This window comes from Oncorhynchus nerka, linkage group LG5 (genome assembly GCF_034236695.1).
Source record: "Oncorhynchus nerka isolate Pitt River linkage group LG5, Oner_Uvic_2.0, whole genome shotgun sequence".
Classification (NCBI taxonomy): domain Eukaryota; kingdom Metazoa; phylum Chordata; class Actinopteri; order Salmoniformes; family Salmonidae; genus Oncorhynchus; species Oncorhynchus nerka.
In genome coordinates this window covers 65,418,313-65,441,434 of record NC_088400.1, presented here as the reverse complement: position 1 = coordinate 65,441,434, position 23,122 = coordinate 65,418,313, and the positions used below count along the sequence as shown (strand labels likewise).

General features: G+C 40.7%; 1 protein-coding gene across 1 annotated transcript; it reads right to left on the bottom strand.

The window, feature by feature from the left end:
* Positions 1 to 810: 810 nt before the first annotated feature.
* On the bottom strand, positions 811 to 22,874 carry LOC115119454 (uncharacterized). The gene is made up of 11 exons (XM_065018946.1): positions 22,682 to 22,874; positions 16,554 to 16,832; positions 16,182 to 16,448; positions 12,799 to 13,065; positions 12,572 to 12,652; positions 12,236 to 12,260; positions 12,065 to 12,123; positions 9,228 to 9,260; positions 8,705 to 8,779; positions 4,353 to 4,411; positions 811 to 4,045 (listed from the first exon to the last, which is right to left on the bottom strand). The coding sequence occupies exons 1-10, from the start codon at positions 22,746 to 22,748 to the stop codon at positions 4,374 to 4,376; spliced, it is 1,191 nt and encodes a 396-aa protein (XP_064875018.1). The 5' UTR covers positions 22,749 to 22,874; the 3' UTR covers positions 811 to 4,045; positions 4,353 to 4,373.
* Between the last annotated feature and the right edge of the window lie 248 nt (positions 22,875 to 23,122).

The window sequence follows — 23,122 nt, the reverse complement described above, 5'->3', positions numbered from 1 at the left end:
TTGATGTCCAAGTGTCTCTCAGTGTTAAAATGATTCTCAACTTTCATTTTGGCAGAGTGGGGAAAGGAGTTTCGGTAATTTACGACCATCATAAACCCGTGTCTGTGTGTGAGAGACCTACCCACCCCCAGGGCAGTGATGACAAAATGTATTGTCCTTACTGATTAAATGTCTATGAACGTCAATACAAGTGGTCAAACTAAGTAGGGTAGGGTCACCAGCTGCAATTAAAATGGCAGTACCAGCTCTGACATGAAGACTGATTTTTGAAAATGTTTGTATTTTTTAAATGTCATCTGTATTAACATCATCAGTATTGATGATCAGGCCCATTTACATTTGAGTCCTTTAGCAGACACTCCTATCCAGAGAAATGAGGGTTAAGTGCCTAGCTCTAGGGCACAGAGATTTTTTTTTTACCTAGTTGGCTCAGGGATTCGAACAAACGACCTCTCGGATACTGGCCCAGTGCTCTTAACAGCTAGGATACCTACCACCCTGGCCTATCATTACCACTCACCTGAGCCAAACACCTGTCTAACTGGCTCACTGACTTCCCCACTAACAACTATCAGCTTGCAGGTGTACTTGTAACTGCTGGTTGACTTGCCAGTGTCACTCTTAAGAGACAATCAGCTGTTTGTCAAAGTCCTCCCACGCCCCCTCTCAAGCTGTGACGGGTTCAGCATCAGTGGTGTCGCCTTCACAGGTCAGAATGCAGAAGGTGTTGTTGGAGTTACAGGAAGTGATTGTGGGTTTAAGGACTGCCTCTGTAAATCCAGGAGAGAAAGACAGAGACAAAGCAGGAAAAATGCTTGTGAGGCACTACATAATCTGCTATTTAATATAGGGGCACAGACTGACAACACTGCAAGAACTGGAACAAACATGTAAGCACATACACATACAGATCATGTATACATTATATTGCTTTCACCAATCAGGTTTTAATTTTTTTTAATCACTGTCAGAGGTCATTATAATAAAATCCCATATAGAACGCAACTCCTTTCATTGAAAAAATATAAATATCACAATTCAAAATATTGGCAGTACATGCAGGCTGGAATTCAATTGTTGCAGATAAAATATATTTAACACACTGCACTTTCAAGTGCATTTGTTTTTCACAGCAGCATGTCTCAGGAGTTGACAGTTGATTTAGGAATCGTCAGTCCTGTGGTGTGATCCGTTTGGCAAGAAGTACTTCCAGTACATGCAACGAGACTGATCAAAGTCTAGTTTTAACTAGTCCCTTTCCCTAACTCAGTATTCACAGTTCTTCAGGTTTCAGATAGGGATATGCATGTTGATGATGGCTCAAGCCCAGCCCTATACAGACCTTCCTCACCAATCAAGTTTTGAAAAAAATACATTCTTAAGACAAAGGTGCTGAAACAGAATTAGTGTTCAGATGCATTCAGTTATCAACACATCACTACAGCGTGAAACCTGGAGTTTAAAGAGAGATATATACAATGATTGTACAGGTAGATGTTTTTGCATGTGCCAGGACTCCATTATAGAACAGTCCAGTCCTAAAATAAAGCAATGTGGTTGGTCTTAATTCATAACTTCTTCTGTGACATAATTACCTGAGACATACCAGTAACAAAACTAAAACCTGGGATAAACCAGGTTAGTGGTCTTGCCAAACAAATGTTCTTACCTATCTGGTGGCAACTAGTGTACACTGCTGTTTCCCCTTACTTCGGTCCGTCACAGATTGATGTAATTTGAGAAAGGTTATTAAAATCCAGGTGACAATGTATATTGTGAAAACAGATATACCAGAGGGTAATTTGAAGGAATTGGATGAAGACAACCACTGTTTGTCAAATTAAAATATTAAAAGGTATTAAAACAAATACACATGCACTGTTGTTAGTAATACAACATCTCAGTACTGCAGAGCTCTCTCTTAGTAATACAATACAACATCTCAGTACTGCAGAGCTCTCTCTTAGTAATACAATACAACATCTCAGTACTGCAGAGCTCTCTCCCTCTTTACAAGGCAGATGACAAGCTCTACCTCTCAGGCCTGGTTCCTCTCAACCAACACTATACATTTTCCTAGTTTGGGGGTTGGCATAAACTACTCTGAGAAAGAAAACAATAACAAGCTGTACAAATTCCTTGACATAAATCAAGTGAAGGCTTTAAGAATTATGAAATGATTTAAGACATTTAAAAAAAGGTATCATACAATAAAGTGATAGATACTATGGCTTCAAACAACCTGTACATTATTGATGCCGATTTGTAAAGACGAGGCAATAACAGTGAGAAAGGGTAAGCATCCAAAAAGTTATTTACCTCACAAAGTATAAGAATCTCGTTTTTGTCCATCATCAAAATGTTCTGAGATACAGTACTTCAGAAATATGAGGGCAATATTTGTAAGTTCATAAAGCACACTGTTCATCACATTATACAGTGAGCTCCAAAAGTATTGGAAGTGTGACACTTTTTTGGTTGTTTTGGCTCTGTACTCCAGCACTTTGGATTTGAAATGATACAATGACTGAGGTTATATGCAACAGTGGGACGCTAGCGTCCCATCTCGACAACTTCCGGTGAAATTGCAGAGCACCAAATTCGAATTACTATAAATATTGAACTTTCATGAAATCACAAGTGCAATACATCAAAATAAAGCTCAACTTGTTAATCCAGCCACCGTGCCAGATTTCAAAAAGACTTTACGGCAAAAGCAAACCATGCAATTATCTGAGGACAGCTCTCAGCACACAAAACATTACAAACAGTTAGCAGCCAAGTAGATTAGTCAGGAAAGTCAGAAATAGCAATAAAATGAATCACTTACCTTTGTTTATCTTCATATGGTTGCACTCACAAGACTCCCAGTTACACAAATGTTTGTTTTGTTCGATGAAGTCCCTCTTTATATCCAAAAACCTCCATTTTGTTGGCGCGTTTTGTTCAGTAATCCAATAGCTCAAATGCGGTCACAACGGGCAGACGAAAATTCCAAATAGTATCCGTAAAGTTCTTAGAAACATGTCAAACGATGTTTATAATCAATCCTGAGGTTGTTTTTAGCCTAAATAATCGATAATATTTCAACCCGGACAATAGCGTCGTCAATATAAATGAAAAACAAGGCGCACTCTCGGTCGTGCGCAGTAACCAGCTCTGGAGCCATCTCACTATCCACTGACACAGTGGTCATTCTCCCTAAGTTTTCAGAATAAAAGCCTGAAACAATGTCTAAAGCCTGTTCACAACTAGTGGAAGCCATAGGGAATCTGAGTCCTATCCCTTTAAATGGTGGATAGGCTTTCAATGGAAAAATAACCATTTCAAAATAATGGATTTTCCTCAGGTTTTCACCTGCCATATCAGTTCTGTTATACTCAGACTATATTTTAACAGTTTGGGAAGCTTTAGAGTGTTTTCTATCCAAATCTACCAATTATATGCATATCCTAGCTTCTGGGCCTGCGTAGCAGGTAGTTTACTTTGGGCACGCTTTTCATCCAAAATTCCGAATGCTGCCCCCTACCCTAAAAAAGTTAGTGCAGACTGTCAGCTTTAATTTGAGGGTATTCTCATCCATATTGGGTTAAAGTTGACAGTCTGCACTATAACATTTATAGCCATTGTATCATTTCAAATCCAAAAGGGGAAAGGGGGATAGCTAGTCACTGAATGCCTTCAACTGAAATGCGTCTTCCGCATTTAACCCAACCCCTCTGAATCAGAGGTGCAGGGCCTGCCTTAATCGACATCCAAGTTTGTGGCGCCCGGGGAACAGTGCTGGAGTACAGAGCCAAAACATCAAAAGGATGTCATTGTGCCAATACGTTGTAGCTCACTATACTTCATCTGACTGCATGGAAGTTCCTATGTGCAATATTTGCTTGTTGTTTTCCTTCATTTAAAATTTCTCCAACAGTTCAAAAACATGTTTCTCTCTTTTTGGTCGTTTGTCTCAATGTAACAGATATGGAGTCATGTACTGAGAGCCTTCAAACCCCATGTTTCTGGTCCTCAGTCACCCCACCAGGAAGACCACCAGCTGGAAGGAAGCAACAGAGGAAAGAGCTCACGAGACAAAACATTACTAATGACTAAGCCCAGGAGTTTTTCCTGGTCAGGTCACATGGTCTGGAAAAACTCTTGTTCTTAAGTTATAAATGCAACAACAGGTGTTCTTCCTTTCCTTTAAGAATACCAGCAACAATCAGACTTGTTCTTTGTTTTGTTCATTGGATCCAAATTAAAATACCACATGTTGATAATCCCAAACATAACAACAATGTGAGCACTTCCTAATGCTTTGGTAATAAATGTAGTGGTTGGTGTCTTCCTCAGACTCTACTTACCATCCTACAACACTGGATTCTTTACTGGTGGTCTTTCGACTCCATCATCAGGTTGGCTTCTGGCAAGAAAACACACAAACAGAAGAGTTGGACTTAATCATACACACACGCAAGCGCACACATGCAGGTAAGCACGCAAATGCATACACACACATCCCTGCTCTCCCTTCACACCCTCATACCCTAAAACAATTAAACAGTACAGGGATTTCCTAGTTGGTCTTTTCTGGTCCACAAACTTGCTCTAACAATCCTCAAGGTAAACAACAACATAGATGTCTTACCTCATGTTGTGATTCATGTAATTTTGCCACAAGAAAGCACGGGATGTTGTAGAGAAGCCACATGATGACTGGTAGCCCAAGAGGCGCTCATTAAAACAGCACAAAAAACGATCTAGTCAGGAGCATGGGAAGTATCGGCACTCAGCGCGAATAAAGGATATCGAAATGGCGTCAGGGCTAACCTCAGAGCAAAACCAATAGGCTACATTGTTCATATGTATAGGCCTACCATTAAATAACGCAAAGCTGTACAGTGTATTCGGAAAGAATTCAGACCACTGGATTTTTCCACATTTTGCTACTTACATCCTTATTCTAAAATATATTTAAATCGTTTCCCCCCTTCATCAATCTACACACAAAACTCCTCAATGACAATGCAAAAAAAGTTGAAAAACTGAAAAAAAAAAAAAAATCACATTTGTATAAGTATTCAGACCCTTGACTCAGTACTTTGTTGAAGTACCTTTGGCAGCGATTACAGCCTCCAGTCTTCTTGGGTATGACACTACAAGCTTGGCACACCTGTATTTGGAGAGGTTCTCCCATTCTTCTCTGCAGATCATGTCAAGCTCCGTCAGGTTGGATAGGGAGCGTCGCTGCACAGCTATTTTCAGGTCTCTCCAGAAATTTTTGATCGGGTTCAAGCACAGGCCACTCAAGGACATTTAGAGACTTGTCCTGAAGCCACTCATGCATTGTCTTGGCTGTGTGCCCAAGTCAGGTCCTGAGCGCTCTGGAGCAGGTTTTCATCAAGGATCTCTCTGTACTTTGCTCCGTTTATCTTTCCCTTGATCCTGAGAAGTCTCCCAGTCCCTGCCGCTGGAAAAACATCCCCACTGCATGATGCTGCCACCACCATGCTTCACCGTACGGATGATGGCAGCTTTCCTCCAGACGTGACACTTGGCAGTCAGACCAAAGAGTTCAATCTTGGTTTCATCAGACCAGAGAATCTTGTTTCTCATGGCCTGAGAGTCCTTTAGGTGCCTTTTGGCAAACTCCAAGCAGGCTGTCATGTGCATTTTACTTAGGAGTGGCTTCCGTCTGGCTACTCTACCATACTTATTGGATAGTATGGTATTCAGTCGCTCCTGGATCGCTCTCTCAATTATGTAATGTGTTTTACCCCCTACACCACTTTCAATAACTGTAGAACAGTCCTGTATGCCAAATAGAATCAAATGGTTTTTGGAAGTCGATAAAGCAAGCGTATATTTTGGTGGACATGTTTATCTATCAGGGTGTAAATATGATCAGTCGTGCAATGTTTTTGTATAAATCCAATTTGGCTTTTACTCAAGACATTGTGCTTAAGGAAGTTTAGAACTCTTGCATTTATAATAATACAGAAAATCTTCCCCAGGTTACTGTTCACACAAATGCCTCTAATTGTTAGGCTCAAATTTGTCTCCGTTATTATAGATTGGAGTTATGAGTCCTTGATTCCAGATGTCAGGGAAATAACCTACACTCAGGATCAAATTAAACAGTTTTAATATAGCCAATTTACATTTTGCACTAATGAGTTTGAGCATCTCATTTAGGGTGCCATCAGGTCCGCATGCTTTTGTAAATTTGAGGGCCTGAAGTTTCTTATAGAGCTCCTGGTCAGTAATTGGGGAGTCCAATGGATTTTGATTGTCCTTTATAGCTTTTTCTAAGCCATTCAACTTCTCATGAATTTGGCATTGTTCTGCGCTTGTGTCAATTTGAACGGTGTTTGTAGAGTGTTTGTTTTAAAATGGGTTGTCCATATCTCACCATTTTGTATCGCTAATTCCTCATGTTTTGATTTTCTCTCTCCAATTTTGCCAGAAGTTGTTTGTGTTTATGGACTCCTCAATTAGTGTCAGCTGCTTGCTGTTGTACTGTGATTTTTTGGTTCTGAGTGTATGTTTATAGAGTTTGAATGTCTCACAGTAATGAAGGCGTAATTCACCATTATTTGGGTCTGTGCTTTTGGTGGGATAGTGTTCTAAGTTTCAGTTCTTCTTTTGCCTGAATATATACAGTTGAAGTTGGAAGTTTACATACACCTTAGCCAAACTCAATTTCACAATTCCTGACATTTAAATCCTAGTAAAAATTCCCTGTTTTATGTCAGTTAGGATCACCACTTTATTTTAAGAATATGAAATGTCAGAATAATAGTAGAGAATGATTTCAGCTATGATTTATTTCATCACATTCCCAGTGGGTCAGAAGTTTACATATACTCAATTCATATTTGGTAGCATTGCCTTTAAATTGTTTAACTTGGGTCAAGTGTTTCAGGTAGCCTTCCACAAGCTTCCCACAATAAGTTGGGTGAATTTGGGCCCATTCCTCCTGACAGAGCTGGTGTAACGGAGTCAGGTTTGTAGGCCTCCTTGCTCGCACACGCTTTTTCAGTTCTGCCCACAAATGTTCTATAGGATTGAGGTCAGAGTTTGTGATGGCCACTCCAATGCCTCGACTTTGTTGTCTTTAAGCCATTTTCCACAACTTTGGAAGTATGCTTGGAGTCATTGTCCATTTGGAAGACCCATTTGCGACCAAGCTTTAACTTCCTGACTGATGTCTTGAGATGTTGCTTTATTGTATCCACCAAATTGTCCTCCTCATGATGCCATCTATTTTGTAAAATGCACCAGTCCCTCCTGCAGCAAAGCACCCCCACAACATGATGCTGCCACAGCCTGTGCTTCACGGTTGGGATGGTGTTCTTCGGCTTGCAAGCCTCCCCCTTTTCCCTCCAAACATAACGATGGTCATTATGGCCAAACAGTTCCATTTTTGTTTAATCAAATCAGAGGGCATTTCTCCCAAAAAGTACGATCTTTGTCCCCATGTGCAGTTGAAAACCGTAGTCTGGCTTTTTTATGGCGGTTTTGGAGCAGTGGCTTCTTCCTTGCTGAGCGGCCTTTCAGGTCATATCGATATAGGACTGGTTTTCATCTCTAGGAGACAGAACACGTCTCCTTCCTGAGCGGTATGGCGGCTGCGTGGTCCCATGGTGTTTAGAACTGCGTACTATTGTGTGTACAGATGAACGTGGTACCTACAGGCATTTGGAAATTGCTCCCAAGGATGAACCAGACTTTTGGGGTCTACAATTGTTTTTCTGAGGTCTTGGCCGATTACTTTTGATTTCCCATGATGTCAAGCAAAGAGACACGAAGTTTGAAGGTAGGCCTTGAAATACATCCACAGGTACACCTCCAATTGACTCAAATTATGTCAGTTAGCCTATCAGAAGCTTCTAAAGCCATGACATCATTTTTTGGAATTTTCCAAGCTGTTTAAAGGCACAGTCAACTTAGTGTATGTAAACTTCTGAACCACTGGAATTGTGGTACAGTGAATTATGAGTGAAATAATCTGTCTATAAACAATTGTTGGAAAAATTACATGTGTCATGCACAAAGTAGATGTCCTAACTGACTTGCCAAAACTATGTGGAGTGATTGAAAAATGAGTTAATGACTCCAACCTAAGTGTATGTAAACATCCGACTTCAACTGTATATAATGGGAATCACATTTTTATTTGGCGTACCCCAACGGCATTGCGAGTACCCCCAACCCCAGTTTGGGAATACCTGTACTAGATCATGTGTCAAACTCATTCCACAGAGGGCCGAGTGTCTGTACTTTCACTCCTCCCTCGTACTTGATTACTAATTAGTGACCGTAATTCATCAAAGACCTCCCCTCAACTGGTTGTCTAGGTCTTAATTGAAAGGAAAAAACAAAAACCTGCAGACACTCTAATCATCTTTGCTTCCGAGAACTATTCCAGGGAGGGGTGGAACCACCATTTCTACGTCTACTATATAAGACCTCTGCATCACCTACAGGTTGTCGTTGACCAGCTCCATTATTGCAATAACTCATTGATATTAAAGTATGATTGTTTGTAGAAATTGAAAGTCTCTTCTCCCTTAATTGATTACATAACACTACTAAGCACTTTATGGAATGAGTTTGACACTCCTGTTGTAGATTAACCCTCTATACTTCTGTTACAGGAATCAAATCATCCAGGACAAATATGGTTTGAGGGTACTGTAAGTCTCATACACACCTTCATTCCCCGGCCCCTTTCCAGCTTTGTCTGCACCATCTTCCCCCGTTTTGGTGTTGGGCGTTAACGGAACCCCTGCAGAATCACACAGAAGGAAAACAAACTTCAGCCTCTCTCCTACTGTATCAAATTCTACAATACATAACTTTTTGGGCGACCCAACCATATTCACATAGAAATGAGAGTTATAGATATTTCATTCCAATTGAAAGCATAGGCTTCCCATAAGAAGCGGTGGATCTGTTCTGTGTGTGCTATTTCTACACTTCCCGTTTCGGTTTTGTACACCAGCTTCAAACAGCCGAATATACAATATTTCTGGTTATGGAAAATATATTTCACAGTGGTTTAAATGGTACAATGATTCTCTACATAATGACTGCTTGTCTTTTCACATAAACTGAAATGGAGGTAAACTATTTAAATAGTTTCAACCAGGAAATGGAGGAGCGATTTCCATATAGTCCATCTTTAAAGAAATGACTTCTGTTTATACAGTCTTAAATTAAACTGGATGACTTGCCTTGTTCTGGCTGGACTCTGTCACTGCCTTTAGCTGAGAAGAAGAGAAGAGAGAAAAGTTGAGCTTAGCATTCTCAGTCACAGAAATACTACATATTAGTGTTTGTTGTGTTCACTTCTGGATGACATTGAAAAGGATACTCAGTGGTAGAATTCCAGGTGAATGCCACTGTCTTACCATCAGATTTTCCTTGCAGATTACAACTGCACCATTCACATTTTATATATGCTAGCCCACACAAAACTACATTTAAACTCACATGAATAATCACACCTTCTTAAACTGTATCTGCATGTCACAAAAACATATTATTCAAATAAATGCCACCACAAATAATATGAGAAACACATTTCTGGCAACATCTCCACATGTCTGCATTGTCAAAATGGCCTCAGAAGGTGTGTTAGTGTTACTACTGTACCCGAGTTAGAGGCAGTGTTAATTTTGTTACCCATTTTAGATAGTCTTTATGACTAAATTACCTTTAATCTTAGTCCCATTTAAGTAATTTCATCCTTAGTTTTAGTTATCAGTCGACTGGATGATTCTAGTCTAGTTTTAGTCAGTCATTTTAGTCCTATTTTAGTAATTGTAACTTTCTTTTGTTTATTAAAAATGTCATACAAACCTCTCCACTCCCTTAGTCCCATTTAAGTCACATAATAGTCTATGCCTTATTTTCTATAAAATAATTGGTCACATACACATGGCTAGCAGATGTTAATGCGAGTGTAGGGAAATGCCTGTGATTCTAGTTCCGACCGTGCAGTAATATCTAACAAGTAATCTAACAATTTCACAACAACTACCTTATACACACAAGTGTAAAGGAATGAATAAGAATATGTAAATATAAATATATGGATGAGCGATGGCTGAACGGCATAGGCAAGATGCAGTAGATGGTATAGAGTACAGTATATGCATATGAAATGAGTAATGTAGGGTATGCAAACATTATATAAAGTGGCATTGTTTAAAGTGACTAGTGATACATTTATTACATCCATTTTTTTATTATTAAAGTGGCTAGAGATGAGTCAATATCTTGGCAGCAGCCACTCAATGTTAGTGGTGGCTGTTTAACAGTCTGATGGCCTTGAGATAGAAGCTGTTTTTCAGTCTCTCAGTCCCAGCTTTGATGCACCTGTACTGACCTCACCTTCTGGATGATAGCGGGGTGAACAGGCAGTGGCTCGGGTGGTTGTTGTCCTTGATGATCTTTTTGGCATCGGGTGGTGTAGGTGTTGTGGAGGGCAGGTAGTTTGCCCCTGGTGATGCGTTGTGCAGACATCACTACACTCTGGAGAGCCTTGCGGTTGTGGGTGGAGCAGTTGCCGTACCAGGCGGTGATACAGCCCGACAGGATGCTCTCGATTGTGCATCTGTAAAAGTTTGTGAGTGTTTTTGGTGACAAGACAAATTTCTTCAGCCTCCTGAGGTTGAAGAGGTGCTGTTGTGCCTTCTTCACCACGCTGTCTGTGTGGGTGGACCATTTCATTTCTTCTGTGATGTGTATGCCGTGGAACTTAAAACTTTCCACTTTATCCACTACTGTCCCATCAATGTGGATAGGGGGGGGGGACAAAACACTGCATAGTTTCCTAAGAACGCGAAGCGACCGTCTCTGTCGGCACCATATTCTTGATATGGCCATATCCTTTAGGCTACTACCTGGGAGCTGTGTGGGAGAGCCACGCAGATCGCACAAATGAAAGATGTCAATTCTGACAATGAAAGGATTGCATGAAATATTCTACATGCATGCTGATGATTGGACAAAACAAATCACCGTCAAAAGCTTGAGGACCACCATTCGCAAAGATGTTTTTTACATAAAATAGTCGAGCGGTCAACTTTAGTCCATTTTAGCAGGGAATGTAACAAATTAAAGGCCTATTATTATTATTTTGAGAAATGCAATGTGAAAAGTAACGTACAAATTGCTTATAATAACAGTTAATGCTCCTTATCTTCTCCCTTACGGTCCTCAACATTGGTTTGCAGCAAAATGAGTAGAAGTTCCTTGAATTTTGGATGCATTTCCCCTTTCAGTTGCATAAGGTTATGACTAGATTACTGCTGTGCACTCACACTCTCACCCTTCTATTTATTTCTTCAAGTACCTGTACTTCACTTTAATATAAATATTTATTTTACTTCCCTACATCCTAAAGAAAATAATGGTCTTTTTACTCTATACATTTTCCATGAAACCCCAAATTACTTGTTACCTTTCGAATGCTCAGGCATGACAACAATATGGTCCAAACCACACACCGATCAATATAATGCATTGTCATTCCTACTGCCTCTGATCTGGCAGACTCACTAAACACAAATACTGCATTTGTAAATGATGCCTGAGTATTGGAGTGTGCCTGTCTGTCCGTAAAAAATAAACAAGAAAACTGTGCCGCCTGATTTGCTTTATATAAAGGAATTATGTTTAAATTCTCTTTTACTTTGTACTTTGTACTATGACAATTTAGTATTTTTTCCACCACTGTACTTAAATGCATTTAAAACAAGATACTTTTAGTCAAGTACTATTTTACTGAGTGACTCACTTTTATTTGAGTCATTTTCTATTATGGTATCTTTACTTTTACTCAAGTATGACAATTGAGTATTTTTTCCACCAATACACACACACACACACACACAAACATCAGTGTGTAAAGGTCCCTAATTTTTATTAAAACAGGTTTCTGGATATCTGTGATGGGACAAAAACAACATTACTGTCCTGTGCTGGGTCCTGTTTGTTTTACTTTGGGGACCCGGTCAGCAGGTTGAATATAGATCAGAGTCTAGTTAAGGTAAGTAACACTTACCACACATTCCACCACAATACTTTCTCAAAAAGTCAATCCAGGTGTCTTGGGGATATTCTGAAATGAATAAGAGAGACTCAAACGTAAGACATTATTAAGACTGTCATTCAAATGTAATTCACATTGTGTAACATTTTGGAGAAGCAGTGAGTATGAAGAGTTGAACCTACCTTTATCTTCTTCCACACCAACCAAACTGGGGAGTAAAAATACAAATATTTTATAACTTCTTAAAGTACAAGTCTGCCTTAATATTCTAGCAGCTACTTATTATGACTTCACCAACAATTACACGCTTAAGCTGCAATTAGAAGCCATATTTTCTGAGAGCACCAATAAACAACCGGCACACAGTACCTGCACATCTGAACACAAGTGTAAATACAGGTACAACATGTGTCCCCTTCAGAGGGTACAGCTCACTGTTGTTGGTGCTGTTATGTCAATCTCTGATTCACAACTATGTACATGTGCAGTGATCTGTTACTATAGATGTGCTGTTCTTACCTGTTATGACGGCAACAAGCGCTACAATGGCTATAATGACGACAACAGCAACAATCCCACCACCACCGACTTCAGAAGGCTCTGAAATGAAAACATATGTTGTTTTGATACTTTAACAGGAGTTTCAGGTTTTCAACATAGTGCAGCATTCATTATAGTCTACAATACTAGCAGTGTTACTAACATATCAACACATAAGATTAACACAATTATAAGTGTCCACTCACCTGGACCAAACACCGATCCAACTGGATCACTGACTTCCCCTTCTCCAGCAGAGTTCTTCAGCTTGCAGATGTACTTGTAACTGTTGGTTGATTTGCCAGTGTCGCTCTTAGAGACAATCAGCCATTTTCCTATGACCTCCCACGCCCCCTCCCCCACTTTCCAGCTGTAGGTGACGGGTTCAGCATCAGTGGTGTCGCCTTCACAGGTCAGAGTGCAGATTTTGTCTGTGCTGCAGGTATAAGTGATTGTGGGTTTAGGGACTGCCTCTAAATCCAGGAGAAAGAAAGACAAAGCAGGGAAAAATGCTTGTGAGGCACTGCATAATCTTCTATTTAAAATAGGCACACACACAGAAACACTTACTGATAACAATGTATACATTTGAAGTCGGAATTTTACATACACCTTGGCCAAATACAGTCGAGGCCAAAAGTTTTGAGAATGATAAATATTAATTTTCACAAAGTCTGCTGCCTCAGTTTGTATGATGGCAATTTGCATATACTCCAGAATGATATGAAGAGTGATCAGATGAATTTCAATTAATTGCAAAGTTTTTGCCATGCAAATGAACTGAATCCCCAAAAAACATTTCCACTGCATTTCTGCAGAAGGCTTCAGGGTGCCCAAGAAAGTCCAGCAAGCACCAGGACTGTCTCCTAAAGCTGATTCAGCTGCGGGATTGGGGGCACCAACAGTACAGAGCTTGCTCAGATATGGCAGCAGGCAGGTGTGAGTGCATCTGCACACACAGTGAGGCGAAGACTTTTGGAGGATGGCCTGATGTCAAGAAGGGCAGCAAAGAAGCCACTTCTCTCCAGAAAAAAACATCAGGGTCAGACTGATATTCTGCAAAAGGTACAGGGATTGGACTGCTGAGGACTGGGGTAAAGTCATTTTCTCTGATGAATCCCCTTTCCGATTGTTTGGGGCATCCAGAAAAAAGCTTATCCGGAGAAGACAAGGTGAGCGCTACCATCAGTCCTGTGTCATGCCAACAGTAAAGCATCGTGAGACCATTCATGTGTGGGGTTGCTTCTTAGCCAAGGGAGTGGGCTCAGTCATAATTCTGCCTAAGAACACAGCCATGAATAAAGAATGGTACCAACACATTCTCCGAGAGCAACTTCTCCCAACCCTCCAGGAACAGTATGGTGACGAACCATGCCTTTCTTTTTCCAGCATGATGGAGCACAATGCCATAAGGCAAAAGTGATAACTAAGAGCCTCGGGGAAAAAAACATATTTTGGGTGTATGGCCAGGAAACTCCCCAGACCTTCATCCCATTGAGAAGTAGTGGTCAATCCTCAAGAGGCAGGTGTACAAACAAAAACCCACATATTCTGACAAACTCCAAGCATTGATTTTGCAAGAATGGGCTGCCATCAGTCAGGATGTGGCCCAGAAGTTAATTGACAGCATGCCAGGGTGGATTGCAGAGGTCTTGAAAAAGAAGGGTCAACATCGCAAATATTGACTCTTTGCATCAACTTCATGTAATTGTCAATAAAAGCCTTTGACACTTATGAAATGCTTGTAATTATACTTCAGTATTCTATAGTAACATCTGACAAAAATATCTAGACACTGAAGCAGCAAACTTTGTGGAAGTGAATATTTGTGCCATTCTCAAAACTTTTGGCAATGACTGTACATTTACTCAGATTTTCCCAATTCCTGACATTTAATCCTAGTAATAATTCCCTGTTTTAGGATCACCACTTTATTTTAAGAATGTGAAAGTCAGAATAATAGTAGAGAGAATTATGTATTTCAGCTTTTATTTCTTTCATCACATTCCCAGTGGGTCAGAAGTTTACAAACACTCAATTAGTATTTGGTAGCATTCCCTTTAAATTGTTTAACTTGGGTCAAACGTTTCGGTTAGCCTTCCACAAGCTTCCCACAATAAGTTGGGTGAATATTGGCCTATTCCTCCTGACAGAGCTGGTGGACCGAGTCAGGTTTGTAGACCTCCTTGCTCGCCTTTTCAGTTTTTTCAGTTGTGTCAACAAATGTTCTACAGGATTGAGGTCAGTGCTTTGTGATGGCCACTCCGATACCTTGACTTTGTTGTCCTTAAGCCATTTTTCCACAACTTTGGAAGTATGCTTGGGGTCATTGTCCATCTGGAAGACAAATTTGCGACCAAGCTTTAACTTCCTGACTGATGTCTTGAGATGTTGCTTCAACATATCCACATAATTTTCCTCCTCATGATGCCATCTATTTTGTGAAGTGCACCAGTGCACAGTGCACCCACAACATGATGCTGCCACCCCTGTGCTTCACGGCTGGGAGGGTGTTCTTCGGCTTGCAAGCGTCCCCCTTTTTCCTCCAAACATAACGATGGTCATTATGGCCAAACAGTTCCATTTTGGTTTCATCAGACCAGAGGACAGTTCTCCAAAAAATACGATCTTAGTCCCCATGTGCAGTTGCAAACCGTAGTCTGGCTTTTTATGGCGGTTTTGGAGCAGTGGCTTCTTCCTTGCCGAGCGGCCTTTCAGGTCATGTCAATACAGGACTAATTTTACTGTGGATACATATACTTTTGTACCCGTTTCCTCCAGCATCTTCACACAGTCCTTTGCTGTTGTCCTGGGATTGTTTTGCACTTTTCACACCAAAGTGCGTTCATCTCGAGGTGACAGAACACGTCTCCTTCCTGAGCGTTATGACGGCTGCGTGGTCCCATGGTTTTTATAACTGCGTACTATTGTTTGTACAGATGAACGTGTACCATCAGACATTTGGAAATTGCTCCCAAGGATGAACCAGACGTGTGGAGGTCTACAGTTTTTTTTCCTGAGGTCTTGGCTGATTTCTTTTGATTTTCCCATATTGTCAAGCGAAGAGGCACTGAGGTTGAAGGTAGGCCTTGAAATACATCCACAGGTACACCTCCAATTAACTCAAATGATGTCAATTAGCGCATCAGAAGCTTCTAAAGCCATTAAATAATTTTCTGGAATTTTCCAAGGTGTTTAAAAGCACAGTCAACTTAGTGTATGTAAACTTCTGACCCACTGGAATTGTGATACAGTGAATAATAAGTTAAATAATCTGTTTTGTAAACAATTGTTGGAAAAATTACTTGTGTCAGGCACAAAGTAGATGCCCTAACCGACTTGCCAAAAGTATAGTTTGTGAACAATACATTTGTGGAGTGGTTGAAAAACGAGTTAACGACTCCAACCTAAGTGTATGTAAACTTCTGACTTCAACTGTATGTCCTCAAGCACTTTGCTGTTGAACTCCACAGAATAAACCCCAAAGTGTGTTTTCAACATAGAACATTTTGAATGCTGCACTACAACACTAGCAGTGTTACTAACATATCAATATATAAGACTGTAACACGCTTGAGTGTCCACTCACTTTGACCAAACCCTTGTCCAATTGGATCACTGACTTCTTCACTAACAGGGTTTTTCATTTTGCAGATGTACTTGTAACGGTTGGTTGATTTGCCAGTGTCACTCTTATTGACATTCATCTGTTTGTCTAAGTCCTCCCACGACCCCTCTCCCTGTTTCCAGCTGTAGGTGACTGGTTCAGCATCAGTGGTGTCGCCCTCACAGGTCAGAGTGCAGGAGGTTTTGTCTGGGTTACAGGAAGAAGTGATGGTGGGTTTGGGGACTGCCTCTGTAAATAGAGGAAAGAAACAGGAATCATTTGGGAAAATGCTTGTGAGGCACTGCAATACATAACCTGCTGTTTCTACACAACCACACACATAGAAACACTTACTGATAACAAACAATGTATATGTCTGGTCAAGCAGTTTGCTGTTAAACTCCACAGAATAAACTCCACTATCTGTTTTCTTCAATCCACTGATTCTCAGCTCTCCAGTAGTCTGGTCCAGGGTTGTACGCTCTTTGAAGGCACCATAGATGTCCAGACCACCAAAATCCTGGTCCCACTCTGCCACCTTGTTCTTCCCATGCTTCCATAGGATGCTTGTGATGGGGTCAGTCACTGTGGACTTGTCCGGCGTCAACACGAGCTCACCTCCCACTTTAAGATCTGGAAAAGCAGACATTTCATACATGTATCAGAGTATCAATGTATCCAGGGTAACACATTATGGTGAGGGTATAAATATGTAGTCCTAACCCTATTGGCATTGAACTGACATTATTATCAACCTTTACTGTTTATATCTAGAATTCTGCTTGCTGATGTGTATCTGGTCTATGTAGTCTGAACACCGTGACTAGTATACCACCACCACCACCACCACCACCACTGGAGCAGAAATGTATCTAGACTACACTACAGATTAAAGTCTTTGTCTACACCCTGTCCACTATCACATCACTAGCTAGGTTTCCATCCAATCTGCGACAGATTTTCAGATTGTCTAGCGTATTTTGTTTTGTCGACATTTGGAAAGTTTCCCGAATATTTTTCTGTTTCCATCAGGCCTGTAATCACACTTTACTCGCATTAAAAAGGTTGGATGGAAACCTGGTTAGAGGCTAGGTTACCATCCAATAGGCGACAGATTTTAATGCAAATATTCAAAAATCCACAAAGAAAATGTGCACATTTTCCAACCAGCGGTGTGTTTCCACCCAATGTACTTGTTGCAGATACAAATCAGTGCGTGAGGATTTTGGATTGGAGTTGTTTAATACGAGTCTGGAAGGAGAGTTCACAGTCTAGCCAGACACCTAGTTATTTATAGTTGTCCACATATTCTAGGTCAGAACCGTCCAGGTTGGTGATGCTAATCAGGCGGGCGGGTGAAGGCAGTGATCGGTTGGAAAGCATGCATTTGGTTTTACTAGCGTTTAAGAGCAGTTGGAGGCCACGGAAGGAGTGTTGTATGGTATTGAAGATCGTTTGGAGGCTAGTTAGCACAGTGTCCAAGGAAGGGCCAGAAGTATACAAAATGGTGTCGTCTGCGTAGTGGATCAGGGAATCACCCACATCAAGAGCAACGTCATTTGCTCACCTGAAACCCCACCTCTTTAAGGAATACCTAGGATAGGATAAAGTAATCCTTCTCACCCCCTTAAAAGATTTAGATGCACTATTGTAAAGTGGCTGTTCCACTGGATGTCATAAGGTGAATGCACCAATTTGTAAGTCGCTCTGGATAAGAGCGTCTGCTAAATGACTTAAATGTAAATGTCATTGAGATGTATATATACAGTGCCTTGCGAAAGTATTCGCCCCCCTTGAACTTTGCGACCTTTTGCCACATTACAGGCTTCAAACATAAAGATATAAAACTGTATTTTTTGTGAAGAATCAACAACAAGTGGGACACAATCATGAAGTGGAACGACATTTATTGGATATTTCAAACTTTTTTAACAAATCAAAAACTGAAAAATTGGGTGTGCAAAATTATTCAGCCCCTTTACTTTCAGTGCAGCAAACTCTCTCCAGAAGTTCAGTGAGGATCTCTGAATGATCCAATGTTGACCTAAATGACTAATGATGATAAATACAATCCACCTGTGTGTAATCAAGTCTCCGTATAAATGCACCTGCACTGTGATAGTCTCAGAGGTCCGTTAAAAGCGCAGAGAGCATCATGAAGAACAAGGAACACACCAGGCACTGTATATATATATATACACACAAACTAATGTAAAGTTAGAAATTGTGCTACTAATGCACCTGATGGCACAAACACATATCGTAAAAGTAATGATGTTTTTGTTTGGTTAGCTTTTGGAAATTGTATAAATAAAAAAATTTCCTTCTTCAGAAATTCCAGCTAGGCAGGCTAACACTAGTTAGCTAATTCATTTTCTAGCTATTATACAGTATTAATTATATAGTTAATATAAGTAGACATGCAATCATAATTGACTGTACCGCATTTGAAGTACCCACAAGCTACCGGTGGCTGAAAACATAATCGCGGGACGAAGAAGTGACAAATTTCTTGCCCTGCAAGTGTAGATTCGTCAGACGTCATGATACGTCATCAGAAGTGTCCACTTAATTTGTGGGGAGTGGGTGCAGTGATCCCAATTTAGCAACTTTTTTTTCAAACAGCACCTAGCAACAAATTAACTATTTTTAAAAATGTATTTTGAACATTTAGCAACTTTTGAAAGGTGACTCAAACGCTAAAATGCACGCATTGTCCCTCTAAATGACACAAAAACGATTTTCTCTGTCACACGCTCAGTCACAACATACGTGCCTGGCTGCAAAAGTGCGTTGTGAGTGACGGCAGCAGCAGGCGCTCAGCTCGTGCACAGGCAGCAGCAGGCCAGCAGCAAATTGCAAATCATTGTTGGCTGACTGCAGCAGCAGTAATACGGCTTCGACGAGCCAAACCCAATGAATATACACTGCTCAAAAAAATAAAGGGAACACTTAAACAACACAATGTAACTCCAAGTCAATCACACTTCTGTGAAATCAAACTGTCCACTTAGGAAGCAACACTGATTGACAAACATTTCACATGCTGTTGTGCAAATGGAATAGACAACAGGTGGAAATTATAGGCAATTAGCAAGACACCCCCAATAAAGGAGTGGTTCTGCAGGTGGTGACCAGAGACCACTTCTCAGTTCCTATGCTTCCTGGCTAATGTTTTGGTCACTTTTGAATGCTGGCGGGGCTTTCACTCTAGTGGTAGCATGAGACGGAGTCTACAACCCACACAAGTGGCTCAGGTAGTGCAGCTCATCCAGGATGGTACATCAATGCGAGCTGTGGCAAGAAGGTTTGCTGTGTCTGTCAGCGTAGTGTCCAGAGCATGGAGGCGCTACCAGGAGACAGGCCAGTACATCAGGAGACGTGGAGGAGACCGTAGGAGGGCAACAACCCAGCAGCAGGACCGCTACCTCTGCCTTTGTGCAAGGAGGAGCAGGAGGAGCACTGCCAGAGCCCTGCAAAATGACCTCCAGCAGGCCACAAATGTGCATGTGTCTGCTCAAACGGTCAGAAACAGACTCCATGAGGGTGGTATGAGGGACCGACGTCCACAGGTGGGGGTTGTGCTTACAGCCCAACACCTTGCCAGAGAACACCAAGAGTGGCAAATTTGCCACTGGCGCCCTGTGCTCTTCACAGATGAAAGCAGGTTCACACTGAGCACGTGACAGACGTGACAGAGTCTGGAGACGCCGTGGAGAACGTTCTGCTGCCTGCAACATCCTCCAGCATGACCAGTTTGGCGGTGGGTCAGTCATGGTGTGGGGTGGCATTTCTTTGGGGGGCCACACAGCCCTCCATGTGCTCGCCAGAGGTAGCCTGACTGCCATTAGGTACCGAGATGAGATCCTCAGACCCCTTGTGAGACCATATGCTGGTGCGGTTGGCCCTGGGTTCCTCCTAATGCAAGACATTGCTAGACCTCATGTGGCTGGAGTGTGTCAGCAGTTCCTGCAAGAGGAAGGCATTGATGCTATGGACTGGCCCGCCCGTTCCCCAGACCTGAATCCAATTGAGCACATCTGGGACATCATGTCCATCCACCAACACCACATTGCACCACAGACTGTCCAGGAGTTGGCAGATGCTTTAGTCCAGGTCTGGGAGGAGATCCCTCAGGAGACCATCCGCCACCTCATCAGGAGCATGCCCAGGTGTTGTAGGGAGGTCATACAGGCACGTGGAGGACACACACACTACTGAGCCTCATTTAGACTTGTTTTAAGGGCATTACATCAAATTTGGATCAGCCTGTAGTGTGGTTTTCCACTTTAATTTTGAGTGTGACTCCAAATCCAGACCTCAATGGGTTGATACATTTGATTTCCATTGATAATTTGTGTGATTTTGTTGTCAGCACATTCAACTATGTAAAGAAAAAAGTATTTAATAAGAATATTTCATTCATTCAGATCTAGGATGTTTTTTTTTGAGCAGTGTAGTTGGTCATGAATGTTTGATCTTGAACAGAACTTACAACATCAATCAACATGCCTCAATCAAAAATGTACAGCCAGAAGTAAAGAAAAGAGTGGGAGTCTGTACCTGAACAAATGTCAAATCATATTTTTTGCCGAGATGGCCAGTCAATTTGAGCAACGTTTGTGTATTCTACGTAATGACGCAGTTTTACGTTACCACGTAATGACATCACAACGTCATTTAGCAACAAATCAACCTGCCTCTAGCAATGTGATACAATCATTTTCCAAAGCGTCTGGTCTATATCTTAACATTAATAAATGTGAACTCATAGCTGTCAAAGATTGTGTGACACATTCATATTATGGTATTCCAGTAAAAGAAGAACTTACATATTTAGGCAGAACCATTACAAAGGATCAGAAGTCTAGAGGCTTACTAAATGTTAACCCTCTTATTAAAAACCCCCAGAAGAAGCTAAATCAATGGCTACAGAGGGACTTATCTTTAAAAGGTAGAGTCCTAATAACCAAGGCTGAAGGCATCTCTAGACTAACATATGGTGCTCTATCTTTATATCTTGACAGTAAAATAAGCAAGGAGATAGACCAGATGCTTTTCAATTTTCTTTGGAGAAACCGTACCCATTACATTAGGAAAACTGTTGTAATGAACACTTATGAGAATGGTGGACGAAATTTTCTGGACTTTACTACTTTAAATAATATTTTTAAGATCAATTGGATAAAACAATTCCTAAGAAGACCCACTTCTATCTGGAATTTTATTCCTCATCATGTCTTCTCTACTTTTGGTGGCCTCGACTTCATGTTGTTTTGCAATTATAATATTGACAAAGTTCCAGTGAAACTTTCTGCTTTTCATCTGCAGGTTTTCTTGTCATGGTCCTTAATTTATAAACACAATTGTTCTCCACACAGATATTATATATGGAATAATCGGGATATATTGTATAAAAATACCTCTCTGTTTTTAGAATATTGGTTCCAAAATAATATCCTGGTAAATACAGAGGGTCTTTTACTCAGTTATAAAGAATTCTTATCACTTTACAAGGTCCCTGTAACACCTAAAGATTTTGCAATTGTTTTAGATGCCATTCCCTCAGGTGTTGCTATGTTATTCAGGAACATGTCAAGACCTGACCCTCAGAGCCTACCTTCTATTGACCCTGTTGACTCATCAGTAGGAAAGATTTGTTTCTCTTTTGGTCCATTCAACAACAGAGCGATGCGATCCTTGTTTCAGCAGGATGTTGTATCTATACCTTATGTCATGCCTTATTGGATCGGATTTATTGATAATATCTGTTGTAAAGAAGTTTGGATGTTGCCACACACTTACCTACTTGTTAACAAAATTAAGGAAGTTTCCTTTAAAATTATTCATTATTCATAAATATTATCCTGCCAACCACTATATGAAGAAGTTTAAGGAAAACATCAACTCAAATTGCTCCTTTGATAATGACCACCCAGAAACAGTGTTGCATCTTTTTTGGCATTGTATGCATGTAAGAAAACTGTGGCAAGACATCAGTAGGTTTATAATTGAACACATTTATGAAGATTTTACAGTATTGTGGAGAGATGTACTGTTTGGATTCTTTACATACAATAGAAATAAGCAGAAACATGTTTATGTAATTAATTTCATTATTCTTTTGGCCAAATTTAATATACACAAATGTAAACTTACAAACAGAAAACCACAATTTCGTACCCTACAAAAAGAAATTGAACTGTATTTTAAGACGGTTAAATGCTCTACTGAGAGGGTGTGTCTTAAGTATTCTATCGCTCCCTGAAGCCTGTGTGTGCGTAGTTAAACGAAATAAGGGTGCGTTCCGACCTTATTTCTCATCGAAACCCACCGACTACGTTAAAAATCTTTCTAACTTTCCATGTTGAAAATCAATATGAAGAGTGTGTTAATGCTGTTGTACATCCATAATTGCGCTATACAAGTTTGATTTCAGAGTGCCATGTTTTTTTTTCAGTGTGGCAGTCGGCTCAACTTACCTCGGGAGACCACCGTTCGCGCCAGACAAAGCCAGAAACACAATCTGATGAGGTTTAGTTTAGGCATATGCGCTAGTTAGCTAGCCTACTTCTGATCTTAATTTCCCAAGGCTGTGAAAGTGAAATGTGGTTTAGTTCTTCCCTCTGCATGCGTCGTGACCGCTTGGTTGAAAATAAAGTAATGTTTTCTTGTTCTGTGATCCAACTTTAAAGTGCATTACCGCCACCAACTGGACTGGAGTGTGGACCAGAGACAGTGAAGGTCTAAATCCTACACAATAATCTCGTCTCCCTAAGGAAACGAAATACATAATTAAATACTACATCCCCTGAAGATTTCCCCAAAAGTTACCTTAATCCTGTTTTATCAACCGCATTACTCCTCAAATCTAATAACAATCGCCCCCTTTCTCGCACATCTTTCTGGCACTGAAATGGAAC

What these genes read in the sequence shown, in the direction of transcription:
- LOC115119454 (XM_065018946.1), bottom strand. Translation starts at nt 22,748, where the DNA reads ATGCCTAAACTAAACCTCATCAGATTGTGTTTCTGGCTTTGTCTGGCG. An exon ending in TTGGTGTGGAAGAAGATAAA is followed by an intron (nt 12,124 to 12,235) that starts GGTAGGTTCAAC and finishes CTTATTCATTTC; the next exon opens with AGAATATCCCCAAGACACCT. An exon ending in GTATTGTGGTGGAATGTGTG is followed by an intron (nt 9,261 to 12,064) that starts GTAAGTGTTACT and finishes TCTTCTTCTCAG; the next exon opens with CTAAAGGCAGTGACAGAGTC.